Source organism: Pelophylax lessonae (genome assembly GCF_965119305.1).
Source record: "Pelophylax lessonae genome assembly, chromosome: 9".
Classification (NCBI taxonomy): Eukaryota; Metazoa; Chordata; class Amphibia; order Anura; family Ranidae; genus Pelophylax; species Pelophylax lessonae.
Genome location: NC_138776.1, coordinates 253157284 through 253181487, shown reverse-complemented (window position 1 = coordinate 253181487; position 24204 = coordinate 253157284). Strand labels below are relative to the sequence as shown.

The 24204-nt window shown below is 45.3% G+C and overlaps 3 protein-coding genes across 3 annotated transcripts in view; all 3 read left to right on the top strand.

Moving 5' to 3' along the window:
* The window catches only part of LOC309562634 (uncharacterized protein), a 148791-nt gene extending 135036 nt beyond the window's left edge, over positions 1 to 13755 (top strand). The window contains exons 4-7 of the mRNA XM_082266890.1: positions 3772 to 3869; positions 4034 to 4127; positions 4589 to 4684; positions 11762 to 13755. Of these exons, the coding sequence (XP_082123016.1) occupies positions 3772 to 3869; positions 4034 to 4127; positions 4589 to 4684; positions 11762 to 13512 (2039 nt within the window). The 3' untranslated portion in view covers positions 13513 to 13755. The remainder of the gene's footprint in view (positions 1 to 3771; positions 3870 to 4033; positions 4128 to 4588; positions 4685 to 11761) is intronic.
* Positions 1 to 24204, top strand: part of LOC309564371 (uncharacterized protein) — a gene marked incomplete at its 3' end in the record, with an annotated part of 548195 nt that overhangs the window by 150997 nt on the left and 372994 nt on the right. The window lies entirely within an intron of this gene.
* The window catches only part of LOC309562771 (uncharacterized protein), a 379789-nt gene that overhangs the window by 147944 nt on the left and 207641 nt on the right, over positions 1 to 24204 (top strand). The window lies entirely within an intron of this gene.

The following is a 24204-nucleotide window of genomic DNA, read 5'->3' as shown; positions in this document are numbered from 1 at the left end:
GGTCACATGACATCACTCTTATCTCTATTAATAAAACACAGACCTGACCGGAGAGGTGAGGAGGATTCTGGGAGGTCACATGATCTCATTCTTATCTCTATTAATAAAACACAAACCTGACCGGAGAGGTGAGGAGAATTCTGGGAGGTCACATGACATCACTCTCATCTCATTAATAAAACACAGACCTGATAGTTACCCTCTAGAGCACAGGTGTCAAACACAAGGCCCACTGGCCCAATTCGGCCCCCCAGTCCATTTCATGTGGCCCTCGCACCTATCCTGCAGCTGCAGCACCTCCCTTGTCTCTGCCCCAACCTTGTCTCTGTAGTCAGCAGAAGAGAGGACAGAACTCCTTTGCCAGATCCTGCACTCCTCTGTGCAGCTGCAGAAAGGCTCATCTTTGCCCCCCCCCCCTCCTTCTTAGCAGTCAGCAGCAGAGAGTAGGGCAGAACTACTCCTACAGATCCTGCACCTCTCTGTGCAGCCGCAACACCACCTTTCCTTTGCCTCCCCTGGTCTCAGCATTCAGCAGACTCTGGAAGCTGACTCCAGCCCTCCTCTGGTTCTCCTCCAGACCTTGCACTTCTTCCCAGATCCACCTGCATCTTCTTCCTGGCAGCAGCACAAGGTAAGGGGCTGCATTGTGATGTAAGGAAGGGTGGGTGACTCTTGACTTTTTATGGTGGGGGGGGGGGTTCTTGACATCTCATGTAAGGGGGAGTGGGGTGCTCTGAACATCTAATTCTACAGATATAACCGGCCCTTTGAAGGCAACCATAATGCTGATGCGGCCTGCAATGAAATTGAGTTTGACACCCCTGCTCTAGAGGTTGACATCCCAAGCACCTCCTAACATGCCTACACACCATGGCTTCCAGAGTTCAGATCCTCTTTGAATATCTTAAATGCTAATCAACTTTAACCACTTAAGCCCCGGAATATTTTACCCCCTTCCTGACCAGGGCTTTTTTTGCGTTCACCACTGCGTGATTTTAACGGACAATTGCACGTTCGTGCGACGCTGTACCTAAACGAATTTGACGTCCTTTTTTTTCCCACAAACAGAGCTTTCTTTTGGTGGTATTTGATCACCTGTGCGATTTTTTGATCACGCGCTATAAACAAAAAAAGAGCGTCAATTTTGCAAAAATAACATTTTCACATTTTTTTATATGAAACCCCCCCCCCCCCCAAAAAAAAATGTAAAAATCAAAAATTTTTAACATTTTTGGCCAATTTGTTTTATGCTACCTATGTTTGGTTAAAAAAATAGCGAAAAGCGTATTTTGATTGGTTTGCGCAAAAGTTATTGCGTTTACTAACAAAGGGAAAGATTTTTGTCATTTTTGTTGTTTTTTTTTTTAATGCGTAATGGCGGCGATCTGCAATTTTTTTTGCGGTACTGCGACATTGCGGCGGACAGATCGGACCCTTGACTGACATTTTTGACACTTTTGGGGTTACCAGTGACATTACTACAGTAATCAGTGCTATACATATGCACTGTTACTGTAAAAATGACACTGGCAGGGAAGGGGTTAACTTTATTGGGGAAGGAGGGGTTAAGTGTGTCCCTAGGGGCGTGTTTCTAACTGTGATTGGACATGGCTACAGGTGTAGGAACAGTGATCAACGGTCCTACATAGTAGAACCGTATGATCACCATTCCTACACAGGGGAGAATGACAGGCGGCTTGTTTACATCAGCCGCCTGCCTTTCTCCCTTCCTGGCGGACGATCGCGAGTGACCGGTGGACATCGGGTCCGCCGGTCACACGCACGGACTTCCCAGGGAACGAGCCGGGGCGGGCGCTTGCCCGCTATTGGCTCACAAGCCAGTGACAGGCTAGTGACGTACCGGTACGTCACTTTGCCTGGCCGGGGCTGACCGCCGCAGTATATGTACTTGCGGCGGTCGGCAACCGGTTAACCGATAATGTACTGTTGTAAAGAAGTATCAATATGTCTACTTGAATATATGTATTTAGCATTCTCCTGTTGGCAAGGGTGCTCACACACGTTTCCACCAAACCTATTATCCCACCATAAGACGAGTAGTATGTCTGAAATCTTCAAAAGATTTGCTACGCTTCTTTGGCAATCAAAGCACCATTCTAGTCTTGCTGCTCATTAGATTTTTCCTTTTATATATAGAATTATATAGCTCTCAAGCTTTGCAATGACTACACAATGCGAAAACAAAGTCCTGTTACTGAAACTCCATCTCACTACCTAAGAAGAACCAACAAGATTCAAGAAGCAACCAGAGAGATCACTGAGTTGCTGACGGGAGAGGTGAGTGGTGCCGGGAATTCTGGGACATTATCCAGTAACAGACAAGGGATGTGTCTGGATGGTGACTGTATCATTGTGTGTGTCAGGTTCCTATAAGGTGTCAGGATGTCACTGTCTATTTCTCCATGGAGGAGTGGGAGTATATAGAAGGACACAAGGACCTCTACAAGGACGTCATGATGGAGAAGCGGCCGCCCCTCACATCACCGGGTAAGAGGAGACTTCCGTTCCTTGTAAAGGAGAGAAGAGTATTGAGGATCCTCAAACTACGGCCCTCCAGCTGTTGCGGAACTACACATCCCATGAGGCATTGTAAAACTCTGACATTCACAGACCTTACTAGGAATAATGGGAATTGTAGTTCCTTAACCACTTTACCACCGGAGGATTTTGCTGTCTTATGTCCAGGCCACTTTTTGCGATTCAGCACTGTGCAAATTTAACTGACAATTGCGCGGTCATGCAACGCCGTGCCCAAACGAAATTTACGTCCTTTTTTTCCCACAAACAGAGCTTTCTTTTGGTGGTATTTGATCACCTGTGCGATTTTTACTTTTTGCGCTATAAACAAAAAAAGAGCGACAATTTTGAAAAAATAACAATATTTTTCACATTTTTTTATATGAAATTCCCCCCCAAAAAAATGTAAAAATCTAAATTTTTTTTATCATTTTAGGCCAATTTGTTTTCTGCTACATAGTTGTGGTAAAAAAAAATCGCAATAAGCGTATTTTGATTGGTTTGCGCAAAAGTTATTGCGTTTACTAACTAAGGGAAAGATTTCTGTCGTTTTTGGTAATGGCGGCGATCTGTGATTTTTTATTTTTTTTTTTTGTGACATTGCGGCGGACAGATCGGACCCTTGACTGACATTTTTGACACTTTTGCGATTACCAGTGACATTACTACAGTAATCAGTGCTATAAATATGCACTGTTACTGTAAAAATGACACTGGCAGGGAAGGGGTTAATTTTATTGGAGAGGGAGGGGTTAATGTATGCCTGGTGCTTACTGACGTGTGTGGGGGGAGGGGACTAGGTGACACAGGCACAGATCGCAGGTTCAGCTATGCTGAATCCTGCAATCTGTCCCTGAATGTCACTTAGGAGATCCGCCCGCTTTGTTTACACAAGCGGGCGGATCTCCAGACTCGATTCCCCGACGATCGGGGAAGAGCGGCGGTTATCACCGCCGCTCCTCCCCTGGCCCGACTCCCGCTGTGACTGAATACAGTGGGAGCGAACCTCCAGCGGCGTGCACGCGCCGCCGAGAAGGGGGAGTGTCTGGCGACGTAAGTCTACGTCGTCAGACCTACAAGAGCCACTTTGCCGCAGTAGAGCTCTAGTGAGCAGCGGCAAAGTGGTTAACAACTGGAGGGCCATAGTTTGAAGACCCCTGCCCTCGATACACACTTCCTCTGATATAAAGACAAAGAAACAATGTAATCAGTCAGTGTGTGTGTTTCCTACAGATGGATCCAGTAACAGAAATCCCCCAGAGAGATGTCCCCGTCCTCTGTATTCCCGGGACTCCACACAGGAACATCAGGAAATCCCTCAGGAGGAACTGGTAGGTTCAATCCATCCATCTAAACTAACAAGTAGACCCATATAGCACCTTCCTTCTTGCAAGCAATCTAACCATCTATTAAACCCTGTGATCATTATAAAAGGAATGCTTCTTTAATCTGTAATAGCATTTGGATGCTATTTAAAGTAATCATTCTTGTATAGGATACCCTTGCAGTGAACATTGACTACAGAATTGAAGCAGAAGAGCCATATGTAAGGATCGATGAGCTGCTAATCCCACCAGAGATCAGCACAGGTGAGTAATAAACACTAAATCCAGAGAAGAGTCCCAGATTCTCCTTGTTCAGCCTCTACAACAATCTCTTCTTCTCCCCCCTCCTCTGTCAGTGGACAGTATGTGCCCAGTGGGGGAGTCAGGAGTCATCAGCCTCTATTAGACTCTGGCTCTCTTCCTCACATCATGTCATTGTGTGTTACCAGCCAAGAGATGTGACCAGGAGGATCAGAAAACCTGAGGATCAGCAGAGCTGGGGGTTACTACTGAGTGGGGGATCAGCAGAGCTGGGGGTTACTACTGAGTAGGGGATCAGCAGAGCTGGGGGTTACTACTGAGCGGGGATCAGCTGAGCTGGGGGTTACTACCAAGCGGGGGATCAGCAGAGGTGGGGGTTACGTGACCAGTCTCCCCCCACACACACTCTCTGGGGTCTCTCATACATCTCAGTACAAGGGGTTCACTCTCATCTTTAATTACAGACCCCGGAGACACTCCAAGAGACTTCAAACCTGAGGAGGAGGAAGATGGACATGTGAGGATCAAAGAGGAGGAAATTCCTTTAGAGATCAACACAGGTGAGGAATAAACACTAAATACAGCAAAAAGATAAAAGAAAAATTCTGATTGTTTAATCATTTTGGAAATGAACTCCAACTAAAAAGGATTAATTGTTTTCAGCCACTGTAGCCCGGGTCACCTTGGTGGGTTGCCATAGACTAGACTTTTAGCCACTGTAGCCCGGGTCACCTTGGTGGGTTGCCATAGACTGGAGTTTTAGCCACTGTAGCCCGGGTCACCTTGGTGGGTTGCCATAGACTGGGGTTTCAGCCACTGTAGTCCGGGTCACCCTGGTGGGTTGCCATAGACTGGAGTTTCAGACACTGTAGCCCGGGTCACCTTGGTGGGTTGCCATAGACTGCAGTTTCAGCCACTGTAGCCCGGGTCACCTTGGTGGGTTGCCATAGACTGGGGTTTCAGCCACTGTAGCCCGGGTCACCTTGGTGGGTTGCCATAGACTGGGGTTTCAGCCACTGTAGCCCGGGTCACCTTGGTGGGTTGCCATAGACTGGGGTTTCAGCCGCTGTAGCTCGGGTCACCTTGGTGGGTTTCCATAGACTGGGGTTTCAGCCACTGTAGCCCGAGTCACCCTGGTGGGTTGCCATAGACTGGAGTTTCAGCCACTGTAGCCCGGGTCACCTTGGTGGGTTGCCATAGACTGGAGTTTCAGCCACTGTAGCCCGGGTCACCTTGGTGGGTTGCCATAGACTGGAGTTTCAGCCACTGTAGCCCGGGTCACCTTGGTGGGTTGCCATAGACTGGGGTTTCAGCCACTGTAGCCCGGGTCACCTTGGTGGGTTGCCATAGACTGGAGTTTCAGCCACTGTAGCCCGGGTCACCTTGGTGGGTTGCCATAGACTGGAGTTTCAGCCACTGTAGCCCGGGTCACCTTGGTGGGTTGCCATAGACTGGGGTTTCAGCCACTGTAGCCCGGGTCACCTTGGTGGGTTGCCATAGACTGGGGATTTCAGCCACTGTAGCCCGGGTCACCTTGGTGGGTTGCCATAGACTGGGGATTTCAGCCACTGTAGCCTGGGTCACCTTGGTGGGTTGCCATAGACTGGGGTCACAGCCACTGTAGCCCGAGTCACCCTGGTGGGTTGCCATAGACTGGAGTTTCAGCCACTGTAGCCCGGGTAACCTTGGTGGGTTGCCATAGACTGTAGTTTCAGTCACTGTAGCCCGGGTCACCTTGGTGGGTTGCCATAAACTGGGGTTTCAGCCACTGTAGTCCAGGTCACCCTGGTGGGTTGCCATAGACTGGAGTTTCAGCCACTGTAGCCCGGGCCACCTTGGGTTGCCATAGACTGGAGTTTCAGCCACTGTAGCCCGGGTCACCCTGGTGGGTTGCCATAGACTGGAGTTTCAGCCACTGTAGCCCGGGTCACCCTGGTGGGTTGCCATAGACTGGAGTTTCAGCCACTGTAGCCCGGGTCACCTTGGTGGGTTGCCATAGACTGGAGTTTCAGCCACTGTAGCCCGGGTCACCTTGGTGGGTTGCCATAGACTGGGGTTTCAGCCACTGTAGCCCGGGTCACCTTGGTGGGTTGCCATAGACTGGAGTTTCAGCCACTGTAGCCAGGGTCACCCTGGTGGGTTGCCATAGACTGGAGTTTCAGCCACTGTAGCCTGGGTCACCTTGGTGGGTTGCCATAGACTGGTGTTTCAGCCACTGTAGCCCGGGTCACCCTGGTTGGTTGCCATAGACTGGGATTTCAGCCACTGTAGCCCGGGTCACCCTGGTGGGTTGCCATAGACTTGGGTTTCAGCCACTGTAGCCCGGGTCACCTTGGTGGGTTGCCATAGACTGGAGTTTCAGCCACTGTAGCCCGGGTCACCTTGGTGGGTTGCCATAGACTGGGGTTTCAGCCACTGTAGCCCGGGTCACCCTGGTGGGTTGCCATAGACTGGAGTTTCAGCCACTGTAGCCCGGGTCACCTTGGTGGGTTGCCATAGACTGGAGTTTCAGTCACTGTAGCCCCGGGTCACCTTGGTGGGTTGCCATAGACTGGAGTTTCAGCCACTGTAGCCCGGGTCACCTTGGTGGGTTTCCATAGACTGGAGTTTCAGCCACTGAAGCCCGGGTCACCTTGGTGGGTTGCCATAGACTGGAGTTAAAGTTCTTCAGTCTGTTTGCATGAATTATGCATTGATATTTCTCATACAACATAGGTACCACTCTGCTATGTAGCTAATGATGTATGAAATATGTCATGACAAACAAAAAGGTGAAAGCAAGCCTATGCCCGATCACCAGCAATGTTCAAAAAAGGAAGTCAATTGAAGACTTGTCCCACCATACTTCAAACTGTTTTCAGAAATAGGCAGTTTGGTTCAGTTATGTTCACTGCTCTCCCTTGCAGTGATTGAACCCAAAGGCACTCAGTGCTCACTTACTGTTGACTATGGGCAACGGGAAAATAGATTCCGTGTCCTTTGTATGAAGAAGGTCCATCATGAGTTCTTCGCTTCTCGGCCTTTTGGATAAGATTAAGTGTAGTATCTGTTCTTATCAGTGATCCAGCGGGGGGGCGCTGTGCTGTCATCTGACCTGACCAAGGTTGGGTGGCGGCTATGCAAACCTGCTGGAGTAATGGGGACTTGGAAGGTTAGTACTGGCTGAAACAGAAACCGGGGCGCTCACAGGCAGTTGAGGCACGGGAGTAATTCCCCCGGGAAAGCTGGAAGAGCCCATTACCTCCTGATTTGAACGGTCTACCTTCAGGGGCTGGGAGGGCAGAAGGTCCGTGGTCTCTGTGCCCCCTGGGAGTGGTCGCCCTAGGGATGCTCTTAGTAACACTTGGGTGTGGGACCCCACGTTGTGAAAAGGAACATGGTCACAGCCACCAAATTTGCTTTCCTTTTGCACTGCGCCTTTTGGGGCCTGGCCTTTTGGCTAAGTCCGGGGGGCAATTTTTGTCTACCAGGCCTCAGGGCCTAGGCCATTGCACATTCAACATGGCCCCTTTTTTATTTTCGATGTATTTTCTCCCACGTTTGTCACTCTTTCACTTTCAGGTGTGAGTCCTCTGGCTTACCCTGACTTCTAGGGGGAGGATGTGTGGCCCTTAGGTTCTTTCCTCCCCTGCCTCTGGGGGGGGTCTCTCTTCGGCAGAGCCCCTTGACCATGTAATCGGGGTCGGCTTCAGCTGCCCAGAAGAACGGGGTCTTCCAGGCCTATGTCCCAGTCAGGAGCCTTGCGCCCTGGGGGTATCAGGGTAGAGGTCCTACCCCTTCGGGGGGTGGACTAAAAGCATACCCTTAAGTGCACTTTTTAGTGTGTGTTTATATCTACGTTTTTTGTTCACTTACGGGTTTTTTCGTTGTAGGTTTTGCACCACCGTGGACATAAAAAAAATAAAAAAACTGAGGTCTTCTCCTCCAGAAAGGTCCTGAGCAAATAGAGGATTACCGTTTTAAACAGGGGATCCTATTTTGGTGTAGATCAGGACATCATCTGTGTGCAGGAAAATTTCATATCCATCTGAATACCACTTACCATATATCCAGATCTGGATTGTCCATAAAAGTCATTAGAAACCTTTTTATCCACTTCCGGACCGCCTCCTGGAGCTTTACTGCTACAGTGCGGCCCACTGTGCTGGATCACGTATATAAACGTGATTCAGCATCTCCAGGTAGGGGGCGCGCGTGAGCGTCCACCGCCCTGGCTGTGCTGCCATTCACTACAGCACAAGCCGATCAGCGGGTCCCAGCCAATGATTTATGTCCGGGACCTGCTGAACAAATGACAGAAGAGAGCCCTGTGTTGGTAAACAACACAGGGCTCTCTGCGGAGAGCAACAATGTGGCTGTTTTTTTCTCCCTTCAAAGCAGGGAGTAAAAACAGTTACATTGCTTAGTAAAAGCAGCTCACTTTACACTTGTTAACCCTTTTATTGCCCCTAGATGTTAACCCCTTCCGAGCCAGTGTCATTAGTATAGTGACAGTGTATACTATTATCACAGATCAATGTATTAGTGTCACTGGCGATGTCAGTGCCAGTTATTCAGTCTCCCCCCCCAGTGTCTAGATTGCCTGCCACACCCACACTGTGCCTGCTGCACCCACGCTGTCCCACTTTAAGTCGCTAAACACCACCATTACTAATATAAAAAAATATATAAAATTAATAAAATTCCAGTAAATATACTATAGTTTGCAGACGCTATAAATTTCACGCAAACCAATTCATTAATGCTTATTTGGATTTTTTTCCACCAAAGAGATGTAGCAGAATACATATTGGCCTACATGTATGAAGAAATTAGATTTTTTAAATTTTTTTATTTGATATGTTTTATAGCAGAAAGTGAAAAAACTGAATTTTTGTAAAATCTTACCGTAAAATTCCTTTCTCTGAGTCCTCTGACAGTCGCCGCCCACTCATACAGTCTTCTACCTAGCTTGCTCCTGTGGATAAGAGGTCAATACCCATTGGTGAAGACTGTATGAGTGGGCGGCGACTGTCAGAGGATGCAAGAGAAATACTGTTTTTTTTTTAATTTTTGGTCTTTTTTTTTTTCATTTATGTAAAAAAAAAAAAAACAGTGGTGATCTAATACCACCAAAAGAAAGCTCTATTTGTGTGAAAAAAAATTTATATCAATTTAATTTTGGTAAAGCGTTGCATGACCGCGCAATTGCCAGTTAAAATAGAGCAGTTCAGAATACCAAAAAAATGGCCTGGTAATGTACGGGGTAAAATTTTCTGGAGCTGAAGTGGATGTACGGTAACACTCTTCATCGACACTCTTCTTCTGGGTTGAATGATGGCCTGCATCATTCAGCCCACTTCCTGTGAGCCCAGGCAGTTTTGGGAATCATTCAGCCCACTTCCTGTGAGCCCAGGCAGTTTTGGGCATCATTCAGACCACTTCCTGTGAGCCCAGGCAGTTTTGGGCATCATTCAGCCCACTTCCTGTGAGCCCAGGCATTTTTGGGTGTCATTCAGCCCACTTTCTGTGAGCCCAGGCAGTTTTGGGCATCATTCAGCCCACTTCCTGTGAGCCCAGGCAGTTGTGGGCCTCATTCAGCCCACTTCCTGTGAGCCCAGGCAGTTTTGGATGTCATTCAGCCCACTTCCTGTGAGCCCAGGCAGTTTTGGGCATCATTCAGACCACTTCCTGTGAGCCCAGGCAGTTTTGGGCATCATTCAGACCACTTCCTGTGGGCCTCATTCAGCCCACTTCCTGTGAGTCCAGGCATTTTTGGGTGTCATTCAGCCCACTTCCTGTGAGCCCAGGCAGTTTTGGGCATCATTCAGCCCACTTCCTGTGAGCCCAGGCAGTTTTGGGCATCATTCAGACCACTTCCTGTGAGCCCAGGCAGTTTTGGGCATCATTCAGCCCACTTCCTGTGAGCCCAGGCAGTTTTGGGCGTCATTCAGCCCACTTCCTGTGAGCCCAGGCAGTTTTGGGCATCATTCAGACCACTTCCTGTGAGCCCAGGCAGTTGTGGGCACACCCCCCAGAGGGTGCGTCTCCACGCCAGCAGGGGTTCAAAGTGCTATAGTGCAGAGAGTGGCGCTGATGTCATAACGTAAGTGCCCCTCTCTGTACTGAAGACAGGCCACTGACACTACAAGGTTAGGCAGCAGAGGACTCCAGGATGCCACTTGACCAACTGGATTTAACCTGCGTATAAAGTTAACCACTTCAATACCGGGCACTTTTACCCCCTTTCTGCCTAGGCCAATTTTCAGCTTTCAGCGCTGTCATACTTTAAATGACAATTGCGCGGTCATGCAACACTGTACCCAAACTAGATTTTTTTTTTCTTTTTCATTTTGTTGGCACAAATAGAGCTTTCTTTTGGTGGTATTTGATCACCACTGGGTTTTTTACTTTTTGCTAACATATTGTCACTAGTGCAGCACAGCAAATAAAGGGTGGGGGTCAGGGACACTGACTAGCTAGTGACGGTACAAAAAAAAAAAAAAAAAATTAATAATTTGTTTTCAATATATTGTTTATTACTTTTTTTTTTTTTTTTTTAGTTTTATTTTTTATTACATTTTGTTTTAACACACTGCGACCAGAGCAATGTAATGTTTCCGTAGTAACATTGTACTACCCTGGGGAAGTGATCAGGATTTTTTGTTTTACACACATTATGTTTGCATATAGCAATGCATTACATTACTATAAGCAAGCATTTTACTGAATGAAATTGATTTCATTCACTCTATTTTGTTTTGATTAACTGTGACTGGCCAGAGCTAATCACGTGGTACAGATGGGCTGTGATTGGCCCTGTCTGTACCATGTGATCACAATGACCAATCACAGTTGTATTCAATGGACGGCATGAAAGGAACCATCTATTGCAGGGATATGCAAACTGGTGCCCCTCTAGCTGTTGCAAAACTACAAGTCCCATCATGCCTCTGCCTCTGGGTGTCATGCTTGTGGCTGTCAGAGTCTTGCGCTGCCTCAAGAGACTTATAGTTCTACAAAATCTGGAGGGCCACAGTTTGCATATCCCTGATCTATTGTTCACAACTATCATGTGACTTGCTGTGATACTGAGATCACATGGTCCTGGCAGCAAGACAGTACTCAGATCGGTCATCGGCTTGTGGACGCGGCCGGTGACAGATCGCACTGCTGAGCGACCATCCCCCCCCCCCCCCCCGCATGATCAGTGCATCCAGACAGGACGTCATATTAGGTGGACGCGGCCGGTGAAAGATCGCACTGCTGAGAGACCCCCCCCCCCCGCAGCCGCATGATCGTGCATCCAGACAGGACGTCATATCACGCGGACGCGGCCGGTGACAGGTCGCGCTGCTGAGCGCCCCCCCGCATGATCGGTGCATTCAGACAGGACGTCATATCACGTGGACGCGGCCGGTGACAGATCGCACTGCTGAGCGACCCCCCTCCCGCGGCCGCGTGATCGGAGCATCCAGACAGGACGTCATATTACGCCCAGTCAGGATAACTGAATCGCCACTCGGCTGTCAATTTGCTATTGGCTGGGTGGGAAGGTGTTAAGGAGGGGGTGAAGAGAGGACAGGATGTTTTTTTTTTTTTAATGGAGATCTGTTGTAACCATTGCTTGTCTCCTCCATTTCTTTTTTTTTCTGCAGAAGGACAATACCACATGAATAGTCTGGATCAATATTCCATAATCTCTCCAGAAAGTGAAATAGGTGCTTACATCAAAGCAGAGTTTACAGGGGAAAACAACATTGAGATAAAGATCCATCCCAGCACAGATCTACTATCTGATCCCTCTATGCATGGGGAGGATTTTCCCAATCACTCACCTCTTGCCACTTATCATTTTGGTTATAAAGTGGGTAAAATGTTTCAATGTCCTATATGTGCGAAATATGTTACCCGGAAATCCACTCTTGTTGAACATCTGAGGACTCATACCGGGGAGAAGCCATATTCATGCTCAGTTTGCGGGAAATGTTTTGCCAAAAGAACCAACTTTAGTCTACATCAGAGAACCCACACGGGGGAGAAGCCATATCAGTGTCCTGATTGTGGGGAATGTTTTTCTTCTGGTTCAGCTCTTAATAAACACAACAGGACTCACACAGGGGAGAAGCCGTATTCATGTTCGCTATGTGGGAAGTGTTTCTCCCAAAGAAGCAAACTTACTTTGCATGAGAGGACCCACACAGGAGAAAAGCCCTATTCATGTTCAATGTGTGGGAAGTGTTTCTCCCGCAGAAATAAACTTATGTTACATGAGAAAACTCACGAGGGGGAAAAGACCTATTCATGTTCTGAATGCGGGAAATGTTTCTCCCAAAGAAACAAACTTATTTTGCATGAGAGGATCCACAGTGGGAAGATGCCCTATTCATCTTTGGAATGTGGGGAACATTTTTCTAGCAATTCAGCTGTCGCTAGTCACAAGAAAGTGCACATGGGGTTAAAACCGCATACATGCTCATATTGTGGGAAATGTTTCTCTCGGAATTCAGCCCTTACTGATCACAAACGGATTCACACTGGAGAAAGGCCATATTCATGCTCAGAGTGTGGCAGATGTTTTGCTCGGAAGGATAACCTCATCTCACATCAGAGAACACACACAGGTGTGAAGCCTTTTTCGTGTTCCGAATGTGGGAAAGATTTTAGCCATAAAGCCAGCCTTTTTGTGCATAAGCGGACTCACACGGGGGAGAAGCCGTATTCATGTTCATCATGCGGGAAGTGTTTTTCCCAAAGAAACAAACTTATTTTGCATGAAAGGACTCACACAGGGGAAAAGTCCTATTCATGTTCGACGTGCGGGAAGTGTTTCTCCCGAAGAGGTAAACTTATATTACATGAGAGAACTCACGAGGGGGAGAAGCCCCATCCATGTTCAGAATGCGGGAAATGTTTCTCCCAAAGAAGTAAGCTTATTTTACACGAGAGAATTCACACTGGGGAGAAGCCCTACTCATGTTCCGAATGCGGGGAACGTTTTTCTAGCAATTCAGCTGTTGCTAGTCACAGGAGAGCTCACACGGGGTTAAAGCCGTATACATGTTCAGATTGCGGGAAATGTTTCTCTCGGAATTCAGCTCTTACTGATCACAAACGGGTCCACACAGGGGAGAGGCCGTATTCTTGTTCGGAGTGCGGGAGATGTTTTGCTCGGAAGGATAACCTCATCTCACATCAGAGAATACACACCGGCGTAAAGCCATTTTCATGTTCTGAATGCGGAAGATGTTTTAGCCATAAAGCAAGCCTTTTTATGCATAAGAGGACTCACACGGGAGAGAAACCATATTCATGCTCAGAATGTGGGAAATGTTTCACGAGGAGGGCCTATGTTATTGTACATCAGAGAACTCACATCCCAAAGAGCCACACATCAAATAAGTCATAGTGATGATCCCCAATATGGCCTAATTCCGAAAGAAGATATACATTATATAGAAAACCTTTTGTGAACCCTCGACCATCACACCCACTATAAAGGCAAAGGTATTTGATACCCCTCCAAACGATTACATTCAGGTGTTTCAAATGAAGGGTACTAATAATGCTACAGCATGCAAAGATATTTTAGACTATTTCAACCTTTTGATGAAGGGCCTTTTCTGATCTAGGATGACTGTACCCCTGTGTACAAAGCCAGCTCCATAAAGACCTGGTATAAGGAGTTTGGTTGGTGTGAAGAACTTTAGTGCCCTTCACAGAACCCTGTCCTCGACTGTACTGAAAACAGTTGGGATAAAATTAGATGCTGACTGAGAGCCAGATCTTGTCGTCCAACATCAGCACCTGACCTCACAATTGCTCCTTTGGCTGAATAGTCACACATTCCAACGGACACACTCCAAAATCTTGTTCAAAGCCTTCCTAGAAGATTGGAGGCTGTTGTAGCTACAAAGGGGAGACCTCCATATTAATGCTCATGGATTTTGAATGGGATATCCGACAAGTCCTTATAGGTGTGATGAATAGATCTAGCCATATAGTGCAGCTGTAAATTAAGTCTAATTAGGCAGGTCCACTTAAGCAACCATCTGCATGTTCTGAAGGTAAACATAAGAAATTATGCTATGCGACATGTATCATTCATATCTCCAAGGATCCATGCAGCAAATGTGTATCTAATGCTAAAGCTTTTTTTTTTAGAATAGAGTAAGAAATGATTAAAAAAAATGCCTATCTAGGTCCCATTGTGTGGAGAGTTTAAAAAAAAAAAAAACACTAATGATATTAGTAGAGGCACCCATGTTTCCAAGGGTGTATGTTTGCTGGAGATGTTGGATATTTGTAAAAAAAAAAAAAAAGGTCTAAAATACCAGTCCTACTTTAAGCAGGAAAAATATTCTCCTAGAATAGTCACTTTAAATTTGGAAGTTGCCTGTTTTTTTTTCTTTTTTAGCTTTTTTATTTTGTACTCTTTAAAATTTGATGTAAATAGTAAAGACATAAATCAACAAAATATTTTGGCCTGACTCATTTATTCCATATTTTAAGGTTAACCCAAAGGTATACAAGGTCAATGGAGTCATCAACAGAAATGTATTGTAGAAGCTGTGAGGGTTCTATTTTATATCTAGCATGCAAATTCATTGTAGTAACCCAATAGCTTAGCTGGACACAGATCTGTGAGATGGTCTGGAATGAGTACAAATAATGCGTGAACTTTGTGAACACCAATGTATAGAGAATTGTATCTAATGAAAAATTTTGACTCAACTTTGTCCATAGTTTGGTCCTTTTTATTGATAAGCAATTATAGGTGGGTCGCCCAATGGACAGGGTCTAGTCTAGTTGTAGTCAATGTTCTTGATATGGGGTGCCTCAAGCGCAGCCCACTACTTCAACAAAGGGCCACACATAAAATTCAGTGTCAAAGACACCAGACATGCAATAGGATATAGGCAAAGAGACTGAATACATGATACAGAAGATGGGCAGATTCTGTAGATGTAATATAGGAGATGGTCAGAGACTGTGGCTATAACTAAAAGGATGGTCAGAGACTGCAGACATGGCACAAGAGATGGCCAGAGACTGTGAACATGTTAAAGGAGATGATCATGGACTGCAGACATGATACAAGAGATGGTCAGGGATTGTGGACATAATACGAGAAATGGTCAGAGACTGTACACATGATACGAGAGATGGTCAAAGACTGCAGTCATGATACAAGAGATGACCAGAGACTGTGAACATGGTAAAGGAGATGATCAGAGACTGTAGACATGATACAAGAGATGGTCAGAATCTGCAGACATGATACAAGAGATTAATATTATACAGGATTTATATAGTGTAGAGAGCTATGAGTGCATGATACAAGAGATAGAGACTGTGGACATAGTACAAGAGATGGTCAGAGACTGCAGACATGATAAAAGAGATAGAGACTGTGGACAAAATACAAGAGATGGTCAGAGACTGTAACCATGGTAGAGGAGATGATCAGAGACTGTAGACATGATATAAGAGATGATGAAAGGGGCTGCCAACATGATACAGGAGATGGTCAGAGACTGCAGACATAATACATGAGATGGCCAGAGACTGTGAACATGGTAAAGAAGATTATCAGAGACTGTAGACATGATCCAAGAGATGGTCAGAATCTACAAGAGATCTACACAGGAAAAGGAGGGGTATACTGACCATGACTGTATGATTAGCAGTACTTCACAGGACATGCTGCTATGGCTAACAGAGGGTGAAATCATGAAAAGGCTTGATAACATTAACACAAATAAATCACCAGGACCGGATAGCGCGCATCTGAGAGTACTCAAAGAACTCAGTAAGGTTATAGCTAGACCACTGTTCCTGATCTTTGCAGATAGTATTTTGACAGGAACTGTACCAGGTGACTGGAGGAAAGCTAACGTGATACTAATATTCAAAAAAGGGCAGAGGCATATCCAGGGCAATTATAGGCCGGTCAGCCTGACATCAATAGTATGTAAATTACTGGAAGGGATGATAAGGGACTATATCCAAGAATTTGCTAAAGTTAACAGTATCATCAGCAGTAATCAGCACGGGTTTTCAAAAGGACGTTCTTGTCAGACCAATCTGTAAACATTCTACGAGGAGGTGAGCTGTGAGCTAGATAGGGGGAGACATGTGGTATATCTGGATTTTGCTAAGGCATTCGATACAGTCCCCAACAAAGGATTAATTTACAAAATAAGGTCTGCAGGCTTAGACCACAAGGTTTGCTCTTGGATAGAAAACCGGTTAAAGGGGCTTGTCCAAAGGGTGGTAATAAATAACGCGTACTCAGACTGGTCTGGAGTGAAAAGTTGTGTCCCCCAAGGCTCAGTCCTGGGACCAATTTTGTTCAATGTATTCATAAATTGCATTGAGGACGGGATCACTAGCTCAATCTCAGTTTTTGCAGATTACACAAAATTAAGCAGGGCAATAACTTCACATCATGATGCAGAAATCATGATGCAGAAATGGCAAATGAGGTTTAATGTGGAGAAGTGTAAGGTATTGCACTTGGGGACTAAAAACATAAACCCAAAATACGAGTTGGGGGGAACCTCTGGGGGAATCAAGAATGGAGAAAGTTGTGGGGGTTCTAGTAGAAGATAGACTAAGCAATAGCATGCAATGTCAAGCTGCAGCTGCCAAAGCTGGCAGATTATTAGCACTCATAAGGAAGGGGATATATTCCAGAGATAAAACTATAATCCTAACATTTTATAAAATCTGGTTTGGCCACATCTGGAGTATTCTGTCCAGTTCTGGTCGCCAATCCTCAGAAAGGATGTGCTGGAACTGGAAAGAGTCAAAAGAAGGGCAACTAAGCTAGTTAGGGGATTAAAACAAAGGATCCAAAACGACCAACCCAAACAACATGGGATCCTTAACACCCCGACATAAAAGGTCAAATCTAATTCTTGTAATTTAGATATTCAGACAGTGGTTGAAAATTGATTCAAAAGCTGCTGCCACTTTAAAAAACAAATGAATAAACCAGATCTATTTAACTGACATAACATCAAAGGTATAGACAGTAGTGCGCTTAAATGAATGATACCAATGCTGATTAGGAAACATTATAAATACACCCGTGACAGTGTGTTAAAAAAGTATTAATTAAAAGTCCAAAAAACAAAAGTTTCCAGAGTCTTGCTACACTTTCACCACACCAAGTGATTGATTGTGACCGCTCCCCTTCAGCTGGGAACTCACCTACTGCAGATGCCTAATATTTTCATATATAGGCAAAAAGGCAGGTAACCCCAAACTGGGTTAAATTAATCCATGCTGAGCTCCTGGAGGCAACACCGTCTCAAAGGTTATAATCATGTATATGCGGAAGAAAAGGAGAGTATTCATAGCGTAACTCAGTTTAGATAATTTATTAATAAATCAATTCACACATAGTGCACTCATATTTAAAAGCATAAAGGAAAGCATGTAAACCAGTCTGGCAAGAAGTCCGTCAGATCCTGGTTGCGGTGGACCTAATGGTAAACGTCATAATCTCACCCGACTCCTCTGAGCACTCCGGAGCGTCACTTCTGGTGAAGAGTTGCCGTGCAGGCACCTGGAGGAGAGAAGGAAGGTTGTGAGGCGGAAGAGACAGACGGTGAGGATGGAACAGGGACAAGAAGCCTCAGTGCCTGTCTCCAACCGTTATAGGGCTTCTGCTTGGGATATTTCCTCATCTGGGGATTCTTCTGAGCAGAATTCAGAAATTGAAATGGAGTTGGAGGAGGCTTCAAGAAAGAAAGAGGCTTCTGGTGATGAGCAGCAGAGGGGAGCTAAGAAGCAATCCACCCAATAACCCAAATGGCAGTTCCCCCTCCATTAAAAGTGGTGACAATAAATGTCGCCAGCGTTAAGTCAGTAAGAGCTCGTTCTATGGCCTTCTTTTTGTTCAGCCAATTAGATGCTGAAATTTTATTTTTGCAGGAGACTAGGCTCATCTCCTTGGCAGATATTCATATGGCCAAGAGAGAGTGAGGTATGGTCCATCTTACTGGCCTCTTGTGGCCGAGCCTTATAATGGTGTGGCGGTGTTGTTTAAAACCAGCGTGGTAACTGTTCGGTGGGTTATTGAGGTGGAGATTGGGAGATGTATGGTCTTAGACGTCCTTGTGGCAGGGCAGGACCTACGGCTTATTAATGTTTATGGGCCGCACACAAAGTAGGACAGGAAGTGCCTTTTTACAAGGATCGAGCCATTTATTTTTACGTCCCGGCAAGTGGTTTTTGGAGGTGACTTTAATACTGTGACTAGGCCCAAGGACAGGAAGGACTTCAAAGACAAGCTGGGATATGATAGCGCCTTTTTAAATAATATGGTTAGGGAGATGCTGGTCTTGTGAATGTGCACATTAAGCACCTTCCAGATGACACAGGATTCACCTTTCATCAAGGTAGTATTCAAAGTAGGATAGATAGGTTTTTTTTTTTAAGGAGGCTTCTGCTTTCTATCCTGGAGGTCGTGAGGTCTTTTTATGCTGAACTTCTTGGGAGGAAAGAGCTTGACCGAGACAAGATGGAAAGCTTTTTGGACTCTAGTCCAAGTCTAAATGGTGGAGATGTCCCTTTGATGAATTTGACAGAGGAGATCGCAGTTGAAGAGGTGATGAGGGCAATTGAAGAGCTTGCCATCAAAAAGCCTTTAGGTCTATTCTGGCCCCACATTTGGTAGAGGTTTTTAACAGTTGTCTTGCTGAGGGGATGCTTCCCCCTTCCATGAGACACTCAGCTGTGATTCTTCTTTCAAAAGGTAAAGATCCTTTGACGATTGAGAATTGGCGCTCCATCAGCCTTCTCAATGTCAATAGAAAGGTGCTGGCAAAGATACTTTGGCAGTACCAGAGTCTTTGCTTTCTCGCCATCAGCACTGTTCAATCCAGAGTAGGAGCACCTTCACAGAGGTTTTAGCTGTCCATGAGGCCTTGGAGCAGTGCAGTGCAGCAGGCTGGGGAAAGTATTTACTGGCATTGGATCAGGCAAAGGCTTTCGATCGTGTCAACCATGAGTACCTGTGGTTGCTCTTTAGTAAGTACGGTCTGATGGGTGATTTTGTCGATTGGTTAAAAGTCTTGTATAAGGGGGCAAAAAGATTCTCTCTTGTTAATGATTGGGTTGGACAGTCCTTGGAGGTTGGCTCTGGGGTGTGCCAGGGTTGTCCCCTGAGTCCCCTGCTCTACGTGTTTGCAATTGATCCCTTCATCAGGAAGCTAGAGAGCAGCATGTTGTGTGGTGTACCAGTGGGAATCCCGGGTGAGCTGCCATTGAGGGTTGTTGCCTATGCGGATGATATTTCAGTGATTGTCACTGGGACAGATGAAGCCCAGGAAGTGGTCTCTCTGACATTGCGGTACTCTGAAGCATCAGGCTCCAAGATCAATCAGGGAAAGAGTGATGTTTTCTGGATGGGAAAGGAAGGTGAGGGGTTTGATCTCCTGGACACCTTTCCAGTACCCCAGGAAAAAATTAAGATATTAGGCATTGAATTTGGACCTGGCGATTATGGCCTCAAAAATTGGGAAGGCAAGCTGGAAGTTGCCAATACTAAGGTGGTCAGCTGAAAGAGATGGAAGTTATCTCTGAGGGAAAGGGTTGATCTGATTAAGACTTACCTGATACCGATCTTCTTGTATGTCAGCTTTGTCTGCATCTTGCCAGTATCTCTCTATGCTAGGATCTAGTGTGTTCTTCCAGATGCTGTGGGGGAACAGACTGAACCTCATCAAGAGGAATGTCACCTATCTATCCAGGAGGGAGGGTGGCTTAGGTATGGTCAACCCCGTTCTTTTCTTTTCACTGCTATTTCTCAAGTTTAACATTGGTAATATGCTTGCAGTGGAACCTCCTGGATGGGCAGGCATGTTTAGATCTTGGTTTAGGCTTTTTCTACGACTTTGGGAAGATGGTGGCCAAGTGAAGAATCTCAGGGGTCATCATGGTCAGCTTCCAGCCTATGTCGCTCCGTGTCTGAAGTTGCTGCAGCAGTGGCGACTGTCGGCTGAAGATCTCAGATCCGCTCCGAGGAAAGTCCTTGTGAGCCGAGTCTTGAGCGAAGTCTTTCATGACCCACTGGCCTTAAGGGAGTGCCCAGGCCCAATTTTGAGGGAAGGGTTAAGACTGATTAATTTGGCTAGAGTCCCCCTTAAATTCAGGGATCTGGCCTGGTTGTGCTTCCACGGGAAGCTCTATGTTTGGGGCAATTTGAAATTCCGCAGTGGGATGGATCGTGGTTGTCCTCGGGAGGAATGTGCAGGTGAGAAGGAGACTATGGACCATTTCCTGCTTCGCTGCCCCTTTAACATAGAGGTATACAAACAGGTGGGGCGGGCCCTCGGTGTTCCTTTCCTCTCCAGGCTGGGTTATGCTGAGTGGGTGTACGGAGCATTCAATACTGGTGGGGTCTTTTGTTTGGATACACTTTTTTTTAGTTAGCCTAGTAGTCTGTTATTACACCTGGAACGCATGGTGTCAGGTCACCCTTCGGAGTAAAATCCTTCCTATTCAGGTGGTGTGTGATATTCTGCATGAGGTGGGGAAAATTTGGGTGCTTGAGAGGGACAAAAGGAGTCGGGGGCTTGGTTGAAGGTGTAGAGGGGTTTCAAGCCTCTCTGACTGCCAGGAGTCTCTTTCCCGGGTGTGGCTTTCTGTTTCCTATCACCCCAGATTTTTTCTTAATGCTTAGTTTTTGATAAATGGCTGCGTACATAGGTGATTGGTTGTGCCTCTTAGGCCCTCTCTGCTGCTTTATGTAAATAGTTTTCTAAAAATGTTGGAAGTGGATTATGTATATATTGTATATAATCTGCACATGGATGTGTATTCCTTTTGTTTTCTGTTGGAATATTGTACTATAGTTCTGTTTTTTTACTTTTGTATAAAATTTGTTGCTTGATTCTTTTCAATAAAAGATCAATCGTGCCCGATCATTGGTATCAGTGGGAATAATAATGCCCCATCATTAGTATCAGTGGAAGGAATAGTGCCCCATCATTGGTGTCATTGGGAGGAATAGTGCCCCATCATTAGTATCAGTGGGAGGAATAGTGCCCCATAATTGGTGTCAGTGGGAGGAATATAGCCCCATCATTGGTGTCAGTGAGAGGAATAGTGCCCCGTCATTGGTATCAGTGCGGGGAATAGTGCCCCATCATTAGTATCAGTGGGAGGAATAGTGCCCCATAATTGGTGTCAGTGGGAGGAATAGTGCCCCATTATTGGTGTCAATAGAAGAAATAGTGTCCCATCATTGGTGTCAGTGAGAGGAATAGTGCCCCATCATTTGTATCATTGCAGGGAATAGTGCCCCATCATTGGTATCAGTGGGAGGAATAGTGCCCCATCATTAGTATCAGTGGGAGGAATAGTGCCCCATCATTGGTATCAGTGGGAGAAATAGTGCCCCATCATTAGTATCAGTGGGAGGAATAGTGCCCCATAATTGGTGTCAGTGAGAGGAATAGTGCCCCATCATTCGTGTCAATAGGAGGAATAGTGTCCTATCATTGGTGTCAGTGGGAGGAATAGCATCCCATCATTGGTGTCATTGGAAATAATAGTGCCTCATCATTGCTTTCAGTGGGAAGAAAACTAGTACCCCATTTTTGGTGTCAGTGGCAAGAACTGAACTATGTCCTACTGTTGCTGACAGTGAGGGGAATAATGCCCCAAGGGTCGGATAAAAGCTAGCAAAGGGCCGCATCTGGCCCCCGGGCCACAGTTTGGAAACCACTGCTATAGAAATATGTAACAATGCTTGGTGCAAACTCAATGAAGAAAGCTGATATGGCCGCACAGCAACAAAAGTGCTGAACGCTTGTGTTCGGGGCCCCTCTTCCAGCCTGGAACCTAAGAATGAAGAGAAAGGTTGACACAGGATAAAACGAAGTGGTGACATAATGGTGCTCATGTAATTAATGAGAGAAATAATTATCTGCGCAGTGAGAGGGCTGCATACCAACCAACGTACCGGCGACCATCTGCTCGCCGCATCTGAGCATTCCTACAAAAATCCGCCATTTATCATCATCTGACCCACAATATCACATGACCACAGACAGTCCTGGGACCCCCTTCTCCCATAATAAGAAGACATTATTACCTTCTCCTCACTGGGTACACACTCTCCAGGAAGTGTTCATCTGAATCACAAGAATTACTTCCCTACTTCTTTTCTGGGCAACAGCAAAATAGCTGCTTACTGCATGGAAGACTTTTATTAAATAAAAAATGCTGTGACATTAAAATGAAGTATAAGGTTAGAGTAGAGAAGTGAGCTGAAGTGTTGGTGTATAACACTATATGTATTTTGTTAAATTAGGTTCATATTTAGTAAGAATACAAGAAAAAAAATGGACTACAACAAAATGGCCGCCCCTGATTCATTGAAGACACTTCCTTCTCCCACACGGCAGATGGTTGCCCTCTAGTTGCTGGCTCTGACTCCACTCTGGAATTAAACGGCTCCTCTGTCACTGTCTGCCTTCAAGAAGATTGTCAAGGCACACAGCTGGGCGTTACTATTGGCAACCAGGAAGTAGCTGAGCCGTGGAACGCACACAGTGGAAATGCGGGAGCCACAGGGCGGAAGTGATGATAGAGAGCCTTGAGGCTGAGTAATGTACCAATAATATTAGAGACAGGAAGATAGATTTTTTTGTGCACTGGTGAAATTTACTTTAAAATAGATATAATAATATTTATATATCATATGGAATGGTTTATTAATAAAAAATAAATGTATAAATTATAATAAACTAATGACATATAATACTATGAATATTATATGAAAATGAATAACACAATTATAAATGATAATAAAATAACAACATGCAATAATAATTTAAATAAAATAAATTATCATTACAATTTAAAAAAAATGATAATATATTTATAAACTATAATAAAATATAATAAGTTTATAAGTTATAATAAAATATAATACATTTATAAATTATAATAAAATATACATTTATAAATAATAAAATAATAACATAATAATAATAATAATGGCCTTTATGATTAAGCCTCATAAGGGGCGAAACACATCTGAGGAGTTCTCTACAAATGGAAAACAGGAGCTGAAGCCATCTTTTACTCATTCACATTTATGCAACAGGAAGTCGGTGTACCACTACAACAAGGAGGTCCCTTACTCTGCATGGACGCCATTCAGAAAACACTGCATATTCTCAATGAATGCAAACCTAGAGATCCCTATGTCACCACAATGCCTCTCCACCTCATTAAATCAGAAAATCATGAAGTGTTCTCAGCAAAGCGCCATCTTGTTACGACAAATTGCCATGTTGGGAGGTGTGACTGAGGAGCTTACTGGTATAATAATAATATAAATATGATAAATTAATAAATAATTCACGTAGGCCCCTTTCACACTTGTGCGACCTGAAAGTCGTGAGACTTTTGACACTTGAAGCAATGTCTGTGTAATCTATGGACCTCAAGTTGCATCAAAGTAAGACCAAAGTAGTGCAGGGACTACTTTGAAGTCGCTCGACATGAAGTCAAGCAGATATGAATTCTACTCATTGGAAATCATGTAGTACGACTTGTCATGCGACTGTGCAGTCCTAAGTCGCAGGACAAGTCGCACAAGTGTGAAAGGGGCCTAAATTGAAGTTGATTTTGAATAGAAGTCAGCAGAGGTTGTCATCCATTCCCAGCTCTTCTGAAATCTCTCCATTTCCCTGTCATGTAGAAATTACCTTTCAATTTACATAATACCATGCCCCAGGCTTCAGTACCTATATACAGGCCTTATGGCTGTTACATGGGGGCCGTACGCTTACAGTGTGTGGACTTTTAGTCAATCACAAAGCTCTTCTAAGCCAAAGTGTCCCTTGTACCTTCCCAACACTGCCCTACACTTGGAGTGAACTGGTAAAGCGAATCTGGCCTCTACGATTAGGCTCCGGAAAGAGCAAAGCGCATCTGAGAAGTTCTCTACAGGTGAACAGGAGTTAAAGCCATATTTTACTCATCTCATTCACATTTATGCAACAGGGAGTGGGTGTCTGTGTGCAAAAGTGAATGTCAGTAATACTGTTCCCAGCAAAGAAGAAAGTGACCA